The sequence below is a fragment of the Terrapene carolina genome, unplaced genomic scaffold (assembly GCF_002925995.2).
Source record: "Terrapene carolina triunguis isolate 2854851 unplaced genomic scaffold, T_m_triunguis-2.0 Scaffold88, whole genome shotgun sequence".
Classification (NCBI taxonomy): Eukaryota; Metazoa; Chordata; order Testudines; family Emydidae; genus Terrapene; species Terrapene triunguis.
The window spans coordinates 145212-160517 of NW_020664439.1; the positions used below are offsets into that span (position 1 = coordinate 145212).

The 15306-nt window shown below is 42.0% G+C and overlaps 1 protein-coding gene across 3 annotated transcripts in view; it reads right to left on the reverse strand.

Moving 5' to 3' along the window:
- The window catches only part of SENP2 (SUMO specific peptidase 2), a 38004-nt gene that overhangs the window by 981 nt on the left and 21717 nt on the right, over window positions 1–15306 (reverse strand). For 2 of the 3 annotated variants that reach the window (XM_024218617.1, XM_024218618.2), the window contains 10 exons: window positions 15094–15197; window positions 13510–13604; window positions 10930–10987; window positions 8342–8405; window positions 5603–5761; window positions 4061–4192; window positions 3409–3612; window positions 3197–3276; window positions 2132–2216; window positions 102–197 (listed from right to left, as the gene is read on the reverse strand). In XM_024218617.1, coding sequence (XP_024074385.1) covers window positions 102–197; window positions 2132–2216; window positions 3197–3276; window positions 3409–3612; window positions 4061–4192; window positions 5603–5761; window positions 8342–8405; window positions 10930–10987; window positions 13510–13604; window positions 15094–15197 — 1077 coding nt within the window. The remainder of the gene's footprint in view (window positions 1–101; window positions 198–2131; window positions 2217–3196; window positions 3277–3408; window positions 3613–4060; window positions 4193–5602; window positions 5762–8341; window positions 8406–10929; window positions 10988–13509; window positions 13605–15093; window positions 15198–15306) is intronic. The other variant, XM_024218619.1, reaches the window with a different exon arrangement.

The window sequence follows — 15306 nt, forward strand, 5'->3', positions numbered from 1 at the left end:
TGAAACAATGGGTGTTACCATACACACTATAATGAGAGTGATCTGTTAAGGTGAGCTATTACCAGCAGGAGAGAGAAAAATTTTTGTAGAGCTTTCCTCACCTGAGTGAAAGTGATAGTTTTGTCTCTGGAGATATAGTCTGCATATTTACAGGTAAACATCCCGCAGTCACTTCCGTTCAGCTGCTGTGGAATTTCCTACGAGTGAGCAGTGGGAGCAAGTTGCATGTTAGTCCTTTCACCTTGCTTTAAGTGTGCCTTTCTTATGAGATATGAAATGCATTATCTTCAGTACTGTGTATCAGCAGCATTTTAATGAGCCGCTTGTGTCCTCCAATCCAGGAAATAAGCTTTAACACCTCCTCAGAAATCACATAACTACAGCTGCACCATGTTCCATTTGCTGGCAAGGAACATCCTGGTCCTTCACCTGTCAAATCTTTAGAATGCACACTTTCCCGGCCCAGGATGTCCTTATGTAAGTGTGTACTATGGGCCCCAGGCGGGCTTTGAACCCTACTAACACTGCTTACTAGAAAGAATACAGATTCCCCCACTCTTGAGTTAGTGCTTCCTGCAAGTGACGGAGGGGAGGAGGGAATTCCCATTCTGTACAATGAGAGCTACTAAAGGACAAGTTTTGCCTTTGATGATGCATGAACAGCTCTCATTGATTGTAGTGGAAGTTGCATGTGGGGAGAATTTAGCTCTGACCTTTAATTCCCTCCCCACAAGGTATTGGCAACAAATCAGAATGGTCAATGTCAGCTTGTTCTCCAGTGATACAGGGCAAGACAACTCCAACTATCCAGGGGAAGGACTAATGCGTGGGATCTATTATATGAATTACTACTGCCTGAGCACAAAGCAACAGGAGCTATTCACCTGCAGCTGGAGTTCACAGCTCCACAGGCATCCTAAGAGTTCCTCTGAACTGAATGTGCCAAAGCCCCTAGAAAGCTTTGAGAACTGGGAAAGAGCAATTCCAGCTCACAACAGGGCATGTTCTATGCAAGGCTATGCCAGTCTCCCCTCCAGCACCTTTGATTTTTTTTCCTTCCTCCAAACCCAATCTAGATGAGGGGAGGAGGAGGATCTCTACAGACAAAGCTATTTGGAGAACACGACAGAACAGACATTTATTTTAGAAGATTCTAGGTCAAGCATGGACAACAGCAGTAATTTGAAACCATCTTTGCAGAAGGAAGATGAGTCTCTCAAATAGCACAAAAAGCTACCTACCACAAAAAAAATTTTTTTTTTTAATTTGCACTACTACCCCAATACCGTAATATTGTCAAACGTTCAAAGCCAGATTCACAGCTGCAGTCCAAGAAATACAGTGAGCACATGTACAAAAGATCAACTACTGTATATAGTTCCTGTACAGGAACTGTTGACATCTTTCATGCATCAGCATGCACCTTAAAAGAATGAAAGTAAAGGCCATGTCTACACTTAGAAGCTTACAGCGGCACAGCTGTACTGATACAGCTGTGTTGCGGTCAGAGCGCTCGTGTAACCGTATTATGCCGATGGAAGAGAGCTCTCCCGTCGACATAATAAAACCAGCTCAACGCGAGGCGGTAGCTATGTCAGCAGGAGAGCGTCTCCCACCGACAGTGCTGTGCACACCGGTGCTTATGCTAACAAAGCGTATGTCACTCCGGGGAGGGTTCCCCTCCAACCCCCACCCCAAACACACACACACACACACACAGTTGAGTGATAAAAGTTTTGCTGACATAAGTGCTAGTCTCAACATGGCCTTCGCCCTAGTAAGAAATAATGGAATTTGAGATATTTTTCTTGGACACAGCACCAGCTTATTGGACCAAAGGAAGAAAGCTGGATGGATGTTCCAAGGACTCCAGTCCACTCCAGATTGCTAGCATATTTTTCATGTCTAAACTGAGTCAGGAAAGAAGCAGTGACAGGCCAATCAAGTAAATAAAAGACACTGCTAAAGAGTCCATCAAAACATTGTTTCCAGTGTTCAGTTTGGGCTGCTGTATTATGGGCATTAGAAAAAGCCCACAAACAGCCATTCAAAACTTAGAATGGTTTCTCCTGAAGGCATTTGTGGTGTTGGGCTACAGTACATGGATCAGACTCAAACACTGTTCACATACATGTGATTTCATGCTGTAAAGTGTCCACTCTGAAGGATCAATATCTAGGTTCCTCTTGGTTTTGCTTTCTTCCTGCAGATATTGGCTGTTCAACGAAACAAAACAAAAAGGTATCAGACTTTTCTAATCAAAGGTCTTCATATTTTAGGCCAATCGTCTGTAAAGTTGCCTGACAAGGTCTTCACTAATTATGCACCAAAGACCTGAAGTACCAGGAAGGAGGATTATAGGATATAATCATACCATGCTGAAGGTAAACCCACATGTACCTAGGAACTATTCACATTACTTAAGAGATTTTAGATCAGAAGTTAGAGACTTCACAGGTAATGCTGCAGCCATGTTATATTGGACTCGGGTCTCAGATGGGGCACTGCCAGAAAAAGTGAGGCACATGAGATACTGGTAGTGATTTACAAGGTCACACAGACCCTTTCCTCAGAAGTCAATCTCCAACAGAGGTGGGCAGTACAGGGTGATTTTATGTAACATGAAACATGAGTACTGGTGCAATAGAAGAGTCAGTGCCAAACGAACTACAGCATTCACTCAACATACTGAAAGGATTATTATTTACATAAAAATTAACTCCAATGTCTCTAATAGAGTATACAAGAGGATTATGTGTGCAATACAATTTGGTGGGTTACTTAAGAGCTGCAAAAAATGGCAGAAGAGCTAGAAAGTAGAGGGGTCTCTCACTGGTAATAGAGGATGTCAATATCCCCTAGGAAGGAGTTCTGGTCCTATGAAGTGTGTTGAGGTTAATGTTCTGAAAGAGGAATGGATTTTGTCTTTCTATTGGCATCAGAGCTTTAACAGGTCACTCAATGATGGTTTGTTCATAAAACATACTCAAATGTCCCTGGGAGGACAGGATATAATTAGCAGCTGGATGATGTTACAATTTGCACATTACTGGCAGTGATTAGTCCAGGAAGAGATTCTTGTCCCTTAAGGGTAAGTCTTGTGCTACGTAAAGCACATTTTCCAGTGAGTGACTGTGGAAAAATCCTTCCTGTATGTGTGAAACGCAATGATAGATTCACTAAAGCATCTACTTACAGCAAAATCTCACAGATACTGTGGCCTCTTTGTCCCATCGAGTCAAAGTATTTGATAGTCTTTCTTCTGACATCTATTACCTGTTATTGAAAGACAGGCATTGGTGCAACAGACGTAGCCAAAGACTCCCTGCTGCCTACAGAGCAAGAACTAAAGCCTTTTCTAGGTTTTCCTTTCCCTTCCAATTCCAAGGATGGGCCAATTTGACTCACCACTAATCCCCAATGTACCCTCAGGTGAATGGGCACAAAGATGAGGTCTTGCTTGAAGAGATCCACACCTTTGGTCCATCTTTTTACTGCCTGGTAACTCCCAGAAATTAATTTGGGGTAGAAGAAAGTACTGAAAGCATGAAGCACTGGAAATCCCTGCTGCTTATTTCTCTCCACCAGAAGATTCATGTAGAAATTGATTACCTATATAATAGAGAGAGTAGAGTTCAGAGAATGAAGGAGACATACTCATTTGTCTATTAAAGTTAAGCTTTATCTGCTGGACTCTTCAGAATTTGCAGTCTGAAAAGACCACACTGACTTCAACTCAAGTTTTAAGACTCCTGAACTAACTTCCTTCCTTTGAGTCCTGCATTTAAACACACTTGTTACTTCACCCATTCCCCAAAGTCAAATCTGATCCCAAGTTGCTGCTAACTCTTGAAAGCAGCATAATACAGGGAGACAGATTTTCAGGAGTATTGTTCCCTCTTAAAGGCCCAGCTTTCAGAACCCTATGGATATTCCTATAGGAACTGAGGTGTGGATCAGAAAATTAAGCCGGTCAGCAGCTAAACGTCAGAGAAAGTTGTGGGCACATTTTAATATATATGCACGCAGAACACAAACATTCCTATTGGATTAATTTTACCTCATCGTTGAGCCAGTGATGGTTCCTCAGTGTCTGGATATCCCCACGGGTGACCTTTAATTTAAAGGCGCTGCTCAAGATCTCATCCTCCTGGCCATGGCCTAATGCATTAGTGATTTCTCTTTCCATGTCCTGAAATGAGCAATTCCACAATGTGACTAGTGAGGAAGTCCTGAACTAGGGTGTATGTTGAGCAGGCCAACTGGTGCATCACACTAAGTTGAAAAAAGTATTTAAGTGAAATCCAGTAGAGGATTAAGCCTGCTAAAGGAGGAAGAGCTTGACCATACAGTGACACTAGGAGGCCAAGGATACCAGTGTTAGTTTCAGAGCAGAGGATTGTTAGCTTTGGTAGCTTTTTCTGTTAAGTTTGTACATGAAGCCTAAGGTACTACACACAGATGCCTGCACTTCATGCTATTTACTTGGATGGTTACACTTTTAAGCTATTTTAAATGGCGCTTCAGTCATTTTGATTTATCAGATTACCCCAGCTCAGAACCATGGATATGTTTACACTGGCTCTGGTTTGGAAGTTCAGTCATTTTCTTAAGGATTATAAGGGATAATGGGAGTTTAAGAGGCTTGAGAGAATTCAATAAACACTAAAACCAGTATTGCAAGTGTTTCACAGGCAATCAATGTAGTTCAGTCAGAATAAGAGATAGGTATCATGCAGAAATAGAAAAACGCAAAACATACACATCAGCAGACAGAGCACAGCTGAAGAAAGGACAATAAAAAAAAAAAGTAGAATTTCAAAGAGAAAACCACCTGTCCCCCATGCAATATTGTGGCCCTTGTGATCCTCAGTCAGCCAGCCAACCAGCACTCGGTTTAACTGGAATGGGGCTGATAGCAGAGCATTCTCAGCTCAAACTCATTTCTCACCTTCAGTTTACAAGAGAGTCTAGATTTGTTGTGTCCCAAAGGTCACCACAAGACTAACCTAATTCTCCCAGACACATCTGAGTGGGAATGAAAGGGAACATTATAGTGGGCTGTATTGGAGGCCACATTGACAGTTAGGAAGTCTGTATTTTGTATCTGATCATACACACTGTTAGAGCTGTCATGGATGCAAAGAGAGAAGTCTAAGTAATGTTTAGTTTCATTGCTGGTAGAAGATGGATTTTGATCTGTGGACCAAAAATAAATAAATTCTATTTTTGATTGAGCTGAACTAAAACAAGGAAAATGCCCTTGTCTCTTCTATTGTAGCATCTACCAAGGTATGCATAAGAAAGTAATCAGACAGTTTATAAAGAAATGAGCAAAAGCATCCATTTCTTTTGCTAGCTCCCTGCAAATCAGATGTTAGTGGATTGGCAAGAATGGCCTGATTCGAAGTGATTAGAAGGTACGAATAGCAGACAAAATTTACTTTAGAAGAGGCACCTAGAATTCCTGATCCCTTTTGAACATGGTCAGTACATTAGCTAATATCAGGTGGGCACACAAAAAGAACCTGCAAAAAAGCCCAAATGATTCCATCCATTTTAGTTCACCTCCCAAACCAGAAAGCCAAAAAAGGCATGGTACCTCTGTGAGCTCAGGAAGGCACTCTGTACTCTTCTCTGGGCCTGGGCACTTCTGTTCTTTCACCACAAGTGCAGTTGGCCTTCTGGCTACAGCAGAGCTCCTACTGCCCAGACATAACCGAACTGACACCTCCTTTGACAGGTCAGCCTCCAGCCATCTCTGTTATACAAAAGGAAGCTCAATAGCATTTAAACAGGAAGTTATGATTTGTTACAGTGCATAATGTGACAGTCTTGTTCAAATATCAAATAAAAGCACTCAGCAAATACTCCCGACAGTCAGATTCCACACTTATCGAATTAAACACTCAGTCTAGCTCTCATTCGGAGTCAGGCGAGGTATTGCTAGGATTGAGCACACTTCCATTAAATGTGCCAATTTTCAAATGCTTTAGACCAGGGGTTCTCAAACTTCGTGGCACCACGACTCCCTTCTGACAACAAAAATTACTATACGACCCCAAGAGGGGGGACCGAAGCCTGAGCCCACCGGATCCCTGCCACCGGGGGGGGAGGAGGAGGAGGAGGAGAAGCTGAAGCCCAAGGGCTTCAGCCCCAGGCAGGGGGCCTGCAATCTCAGCCGCAACGTCCAAGGCTGAAGCCCCAGATACTGGGGCTCGGGTTTAGGTTTCGGCCCCAGGCGCCAGCGAAGTCTAAGCCAGCCCTGGCTACCCCATTAAACAGGGTTGCGACCCACTTTGGGGTCCTGACCCACAGATTGAGAACCACTGCTTTAGACTGAAGTTGTTAGGATTTAGCATTAATAACTCACTGCAGTTAAGTGGGTGAGAGGAAAGTGTTTCAGGCCACTTTCAGACTCAGGAAGACAATCACAGAAATGTATGTATGAGTGGAAGGGACCCCAATAGGTCATTCTAGTCCAGTCCCCTCCTCTGAAGCAGGATTAGGTATTCATCTGACAAGTGTTTGTCTAACCGGTTCTTAAAAACCTCCAATGATGGATATCACATTCTCCCTAGGTAAATTTGTTCTGGTGCTTAACTATCGTTACCTTAAAGTTTGGAAGTTTTTCCTAATGTCCAACAAATCTCTCTTGCTGCAATTTAAGACCATTACTTCTTGTCCTGTCCTCAATGGATACAGAGAACCATTTATCACCCTCCTCTTTATAACAACCTTCTACATAGTTGAAGAATATGTTTCTGTTATGTCTGCTCTTCTCCAGATTAAACAAACCAAATTTTTCCAATCTTTCCTTGTAGGTCATGTTTTCTAGACCTTTAATCATTTTTGTTGCTCGCCTCTAGAGTTTCCACATTTCCCAAAGCGTGATGCCAAAACTGGACACAGTACTCCGACTGAGGCCTTATCAGCGCTGAGTGCAGCAGAATTACTTATGTCTTGCTTACAACACTCCTGATAATATATTTCAGAATAATTGGGTGGTTTTCTCGCAAAAGTATTATGTAGTTGACTCTTAGTTTGTGATCCCCCATTACCCTCAAAGCCTTTTCTGCAATACTTCTTCCTAGGCAGTCGTTTTCCATTTTGTATTTGTGCAATTGATTATTCCTTCCTAAGCACAGTACTGTGCATTTGTCCTAATTCAATTTCATCCTAGACCATTTCTCTAGTTTGCCAAGATCATTTTGAATTCTAATCCTGTCCTTCAGAGCACTTCCAACCCCTCCCAACTTGGTATTGTCTGCAAATTTTATAAAAGTGTACTCTCTCTGCCATTATCCAAATCATTTATGAAGATAATGAACAGAACTGGACCCAGGATAGATCCCTGCAAGACCCCACTCAATATGTTCTTCCAGCTTGACTGTGAGCCATTGGTAACTACTCTGAGTACAGTTTTCCAACCAGTTGTGCACCCACCTTTAGAAGATTCATCTCTAGGCTATATTTCTCTAGTTTGTTTATGAGAAGGTCATATGAGACTATCAAAAGTCTAGTAAAGTGGAGATCTATAGCAACAGTTTATGTTTGGGAGGTTCTTTGCCACTGTAGAGGGCTACAAAGTTGGTTTGGTTTTAAAAAAAAAAGTATCCCACATGGGCTGGATATTTGACAAAAGACAGTTTTGTATCCAAGCTTGGTACTTCTCTATGTTTTAGACCGTGTAAGTTTTCCTGATATCCCAGCTTAGCCTATTTAAAAAATAGATTTTAGACACACCCATCTTCCCACCCGTGCAGCAAGCGAAATACAGGTGAACATAAACAACTATGTATAAAGCAGAGTGGTGTTGTATTTCTAGTTTAGAAAAATAAAAATTAAAACGTAGTTAAAAATGCAGCAACCTTGAAAGAATTTTAGTAGTTAGAAAAAAGGTTTACCTGGTTTACAATCTGGAAATTTAACTGTGGCACCAAGCCAAATCTCAGAGACAAGAATCAGGGGGAAAATGCAAGCAAAGCAAAATCTATTCAGAAAGGACTGATGCAATAGTGTATCCTATAGTGATGTGGATAAACTCCAATAAATGTTACATGTTTGAGGGTTTGCCCATCAAATTCCAAGATGGACAGAAGAGAAATTGAGCAGATGCAGCATACTGACCAGAGCCCAGAATCACAAGGGGTCTTCCACCATCACTATACTCTAAGTCTCAAAGACCACACTCTCACAAAAGCCATATGCCACTGGGTTAAGCACATTATTCAATGATATGCTCAAGTATGGAAGTGCACAGTTAGGGTTGAATGTACAGTTTAGTTATAGGACATCACATTTTTCAAAAGAGGAAAAAAGCTGGAGCTTCCAACCTTACCCCTTCATTTTTCTGCCCAACTGTCATTTCAGGCTCTTGTGAGTTTTCTGCTGAAGTCCGAGATCTTAGAGACAAAAACGGGCAGAGTTTCACAACTAGGGATATTTACTTAGTAAGTTACCTGTCGGGTAAGGACTCAGGGGTGTGTGGGGAGGGTTGGGAAAGGCTCTCTGTGGGGTTGGAATCTGGCCAACGTGCAAGAAAAAAGAGTTTAACTTGACCCATTCTATAGCATCAATACTTTGAGGGATGCAGGGAAGAAAGGAAAGGTGAAGGGAAGGAAAGCTGGAAATACCCGAAGTAGGGGACTGGGGCTAGTACCAAAGCATGGCTAAAATAAGGATACAAGATGTAGCTTAAAGTTAAGCTATAATGCACGACAATCATGAATTCTACATCGAGCACATCACCGGCCACCGACAGTACCAGGAGGCGTGAGCCAGAGTGACATCGTTCTCCCACTACGAGAAAGGGACCAAGTGACCTTCTCCGTTGGATCATATGAACTAGAACCATAAACTCCCTGAACATTAAATCTCAACAAATGAGAGTCAATCCATCCTCATCATCATATCCACTCATTATACCCCACACCCAAACATAGCCACTCTATGAACTTCATACCCTCATATCTCAATGCCTGTACTTTGACCCATCAACCTTTTACCCCCAATCAGGGATATTGCAGATTATGTATTCCTTATGCCACCCGATCTTAAACCAAACTTTGCACCCTTGATAATCTGTACGTTATTCCCTGATAACTAGAAACTTCTATGCTTAAACTCTGTACCGTTCACTTTATTCTCTGTAGTAATTCAGAGCCGTTCCCATCTAGTGTCCCATCTCTGGCCACCGAAAATATGTGCTACTAGCAGTTGCAGATGATTCACATGCCATTGTAGGGAGTCCCATCATACCATCCCCTGCATAAGCTTATCAAGCTCAGTCTTGAAACCAGTTAGGTTTTTTTTGTCCCCACTGCTCCCCTTGGAAAGCTGTTCCAGAACTTCACTCCTCTGATGGTCAGAAACTTGTGTCTAATTTCAAGCATAACCTTGTTGATAACCAGTTTATATCCATTTGTTCTTGTACCATAATTGGCCCTTAAACTTAAATAGCTCCTCTCCTTCCCTGGTATTTATCCCTCGAATGTATTTTTAGAGAGCAATCATATCTCCCTCAGTTTTCTTTTGATTAAATGTGGTTCCCATTGAGTCTGGGTGGTATTTTGAGGATATCCTATACTGGTTCCAACGGGGGGCAGTAGGTGACTACTAGGGGTCTGTGGTCAGAGGAGGTTTTAATATCTCTATTGAAGCAGGTTCTCTCAGAATAAACTGGTGTACAGTTCCATGATGCAATCTACTTCTCTGCTGAAGTGTCCTTGTTTGGTGAAGGCGGTTTTGATTGAGTTAAGGTGTATATCCCAGACTTTCTCCTCCGAGCATATTCTGTGGTATCTGAGTGCGTGGCTGTAGGTAACAGATTTCTGGGTGTGTTTAGGGTGGTTACCGGATCTACGAAGGTGGAGGTGGTGATCTGTGTACTTCTTACATATGGTTGTCTGTAAGGTTCCATTGTTGAAGCCGATTGTGGTGTCCAAGAAGTTGATATTAGTGTGGAAGCACTCCAGAAAGTTTAATGGGCTTGTTGAAGTTGGGGTGGAAATCACACATGAAAATTATAAATGACAAAAATAACCTATCACCTGTGGGTGAACACTTTTCACAAAGCGATCACTCTATATCTGACCTAGCAGTCCTCATCCTCAAAGGAAGCCTGTGCATAACACTTTCAAGACAAGCTTGGGAGCTTAAATTCATAATTCTGCTAGACACTAAAAATCATGGACTGAACAGACACTGGATTTACAGCTTATTACAACAACCTGTAACCTGCTAGCCCCCTCACCCTTTGTCCTATGATTGCAGAGGTGTTAATGGACCACTCTACCTTATGCTAACAATCTGTTCCATCTTGCATTTAGCTGTAATGCAAGTACCACCTTTCGTAGCCCTAAAGAACTTTGTTTGGCTCGAACACTTGTCTCTCTCACTAGCAGAAGTTGGTCCAATAAAAGATATTACCTCACCCACCTTGTCTTTTTAATATCATGCAATAGGATTTCTGTAGACCAGAGTGGGAACAATGGGTTTATGCTTCCTCCTCCCAAACAACTTATTACATACATCTCTAACCCTACTCACACAAGGAGAGATAGCAAAAACATTCCTTCTCCAGTGCTAAAAGCCTTGACTGCTGGCTGGGCACTGCTTTCCTCGCTTTCTAGAGCTACAGCTGTCCCTTGCCCTGCTATCCAAATGGCCTACTTTAATTCCCCTCCCTCCAGGACTCTATGATGCACTTGTGTGTTGTCATTATGATAGTGCGGCACATCCTGCACAAGATGCCCATTACATAGCTATGTTCCATAATTTACCAAGTCCCTCCAAAGCGGTTTCTCCTCAGCATCTGCAGGTGATGCACATAAATTTTTATTCACACACACAAAAATACCAGAGGTTGGAAGCCAAACAACACAGGAAGCCGAACATGGAGGAATGTAATTAGGAGAGATTTTGTACCTGCTCACATCACTTCTCCGAGACCAGAGTGGGCCCCGAGTTTCAGCACCTCTGATACCTGCATAGAAGGAGAAGAAAGTATGAACTGAAAACAAAGTCAACTAATTCGGTTCAAAACTGTAGATTTTGAGGTTATACTGTAAATGACTATCTGATTAGCCAATCACCAACACGAAGTTGCAGAGCTAACAGATAAGCCTGTTGAAGATCATATCCAGAGAAATGGAGGTTACTCACTGTAACTGAAGGTTCTTCGAGATGTGGAATGCAGATAGGGACCACACGTGGGTATGCATGCACCAAAGTCCAGAAATTCTTCCAACTGATGTCTGCAGCTCCCCCTCGTGCTCCCAACCAAGGGCATAAAAGGCAATGTGGGTCAACACCTCTCCAGTTTCTCTTCTTATCACAATCCAACCAAATCCAAAGCTGAGAGGATTGAGGGTAGGTGGTGGAATACAGATTGAGACCACACATCTCAAAGAGCCTCCAGTTACAGTAAGTAACCTCCATTTATTCTTAGAATGCTGGTCCCTATGTATATTCCACACATGGGTGACTAGTTAGCAGTGTTCAGACTAGAGAAGGGTGCAAGGAAGGTGGCAGCAGAGATGCCTGTAGTATTGCCATTCCTACAGCTGCATCTGCAGTTACTGCTTGGATTAGAGCGTAGTGTGTCATGAACGTGTGGACAGAACTCTACGTTGCTGCCCTGCAAGGGGCCTATAGCAGAACATCTGAGGGACGCCGCCGCGGAGGCAGCTTGCGCTCATGTGGAGTGAGTTGTAATGCCACAGGAACAGGAATTTTTTTCTATTTTGTAGCATTCTAAGATGCATCTCAAAACCCACTTTAGAAATCCTCTGAGAGGATATGGCTTGCCATAGCGCAGAGATTGTGTGGGTAATAAAATGTCAGATTTTCTAATGGGTTTGGTTCTTTGCAGGTAGAATGTCAGGGTGCACCTGATATCAAGGGAGTGAAATCTCTTGTCTTCAGAATAAGCGAGGGGTTTCAGGAAAAATACAAGTAAGCGTATTGTCTGATTTATGTGGAACTCAAACAATCTTGATATGGGAGGGCTGAAAAGTCCTCACCAGAAGAGGGAGGTGAGAACTCTGGCAGGAACAGTCATTTGGAGTCGACGGAGTGCCAATTTGGCTGCTAAATCTAGTGGAGACAAGTTTGCAGACACAAGTGGAGTCTGGTGAATGGCATCACAGGTACATGCACCCACCTGGCCCAACAGTGAGAGACACTGGTGCCCCATACTTCATGGTTTACAGATGATGTGGGAAATCAGGTTGCTCATCATGCAAAATTCATCTGCGGGCAGAAATGCTCTCACAGAGACGGAGTTCAGCTGTGTTCCTATAAAACTTATTGTCCTTGTGGGTGACAAAACAGACTTTTCTTCATTTATACAAAATGCCTAAGGTAGCAAAAAGTTACTGAAGAGATCCGGTCACTGACGTGACTTCCTGACAAGATCGGCCTACCAGGTATGGGAACACCATGTAGCCCTGGTGCCTCACCTGGGCTGCTACCTCAAAGAAAACTTTTGTGAATACTCTGGGTGCTGTAGTGATTCCAACAGGGGGGACCCAAAACTGGTAGTGTTCCTCTCCCACCATGAAACACAGGAACTTCTTGGAAATGGAAATATATGTCCTTCATGACGAGAGCCGCAACCACATCCCTTGTTGATAATCATCCTGAATGTCAGCTTTCTGATAAAGATGTTGAGTTGTTGAAGGTCCAGGATGTGTCTCCACCCTCCATCTTTGGGGGGGGGGGGGAAGAATTAGGAAATATGGGGACTAGAACCCTCTCTCTTGGTATTCAGGTGGGATGCACTTTATCACCTCCTGATGAAGAATCAATTAGTGAGTAGGTCCCAGGATGACGACTGGAAAGGGGGTTTGTAAAGAAAGGAGGAGAGAAAAATGTATGGAGTATCCCTGATGGATAATCTCCAGGACCCAACTGCCAGTACTAATCTTTTTCCATCAGGTTGAAGAGTTCCTCGAAGTGCTCCTTCCACCTCTTGACCATCTCCTCAGTGGAGGTCAGTGTTTCACCACCCTTACTGAGTACAGCCTGGGCAACATCCCACCAACCCTTCCTAAGGCGACAATTTTAATTGGCCAAACCCCCACCCCTCCCATAGTACAAGAGCCTTAAAGTTAAGCATTATGTCTTTCAACTTGTTAGACAAGGTGTTCTGTTCAGGAAGATAAACAGAAGTAACAACTTTTATAGTAATAGCAACCAGAGGTGTAACAACTTTCTGACATGGATGCTTCCATATTTTTACATGCATTTATGTATGACATGATGGGACTATTAAAGGCTAATGTATTGCATATATACAAGTCTGATATAATTAGACTTAATACATGCAGAAGGGCACAATTAAGGTATCAGTCTCAACCTTTGCAACTTCACTACTGCAAACTTAATTCCGCATTCATTTAAAAGACTCACTGAGAATAAGCCTGACTTGATTAGGTCTATCTCCACTTACTACAATATATGTATGATATATACATACATATACACCCACACACACTCACTCACCATTCCTTAGTGTAACAAATGGAGGCATTCTCACTCCATATCTTTCTTCCATGTGGCCACCAGTCTTCACTGGCTCCTTGAGGCAACTTTGAGAACTTTGGTACAGATTTAGAAAAAAGTAGAAAAGTGTCAGAATTTCTTTCAAAGGAGCTCATACATATCCTATTTGTCCCCATTGTATGCAAATCCTCTAAAGGAATGGATTATAGCTCCTACACAACCATGTGGTACAGAATGCTAGAAGTGATCACTGTTAAAGCAACAGAATTTGGTAAACCAGAATTGGCCAATTGATGCATTAATGGAAATATTCCAGCTCCAGCAGAAAAAAAGCAACTAGTCAATTGTGCAACATTTACATCCTGATGCATATTACTTTTCACTATGCCAAGAGTGAATGTCCACTCTAAGAAAAAAAAAAAAAAAAAAGGGGGGGGGGGGTTTGGATTTGTTGCTGTGATCTTAGAGAAGTCCAAGTTCTAGAGCATTAAGGTACTCCTTGAGTTTTTACTAATCTAGTTAAAGTAGTACCACACCCTAATGTAGATGCAGTTATGAGGATATAAAGTGTATTTAGACGGATATAGCTTATTTTCCCTCTCATAAGGAAAAGCAGCTATACTGGTCTAAAGCACATTTATACCTTTATAAATGTGTCCACACTAGGAGATGTGCCACTTTAACTATACTAGTATAGTTAAGTGGTACAGCTTGTGTTTAGACAAACCCTTAGCTCCCAGACAGCTTCAGCATTCAAGAAGAACAAGTAGACAAAACCTGAATTTCTGTTCAGAAAAGGAACTTCTCTTTGAAGACCTCTCAAGGTCTTCATACAACACAGAGGCATGGACAAGTTTTCCTGCCTTTGCAGGTCACCTTCAAGAACTTCAGCTCTGTATGCATGATTGCCATGGTCTTTTGGCCTTACCACAGATTGAAAAATTATTGTAAAACTATAAAGTGACAATTTCCTATAAAGTTGGAAGAGATCACATATTCATTAAACTATAGTTAGGCCTCAGAACAGGCTGTGTTAAGACAAAAAATTAGCTCCTTCACAGCCTATGTCCATTCCACATCAGCAGCATAAGATTCGTAAAAAGCATTCAATGGAAGGGAAAATAAGTCCCCAAATCCAATAACACTGTGGTATAGCACTTAATATAGGATTTCATAGTAGAAATTACATCACTGGAAGCACTTGTGCCCAAAAAGAGGCAGGAAGTTTCCTAGTGCAGATACAACATAGGAAGCAGAAAAGATGTAGGAGGAGGAGAAAGACACCCACAGCAATTTCAATTCTTCACCTTTTGTAAACTTCTGCTGAATATTTTGGGTTGTTTTATTTAAAAAAAAAAAAAGCCCACATAACTTTAGTATACACAACTGCATGCATTTCAAAAGGTCTGTTCCAAAGCATCTGTCCTGGACCATATCAACAGAACTCTGTTTATTGCAATAAACTGATCAAATTTTTCCAAAAACCAGAGTGCCCATTAAAAGAGAGTGACTTGATGTCCCTCCTTGCCTCTCAAGAGAAGTCACTATTACTAATAAAAAGTCTGGAATATAACGTGAAATTACTTGCAGTGGTTTGCAGCTATGGGAGTGGAGTAGTTTCTAGGATATTTTTCCTTTACTAGTTCCAATAGTAGTTTGTACTTTTCTCTCTCTTCTCTTTGTACACCCTAAGAGGAAAAAAAGCCACGTTAAAACCACTATCAAGAAAAAGTGGAGTGAAGTTTGTAATTAAATTTAATGCATACTACACAGTTGTTACAGCGCACAAAGTTTATC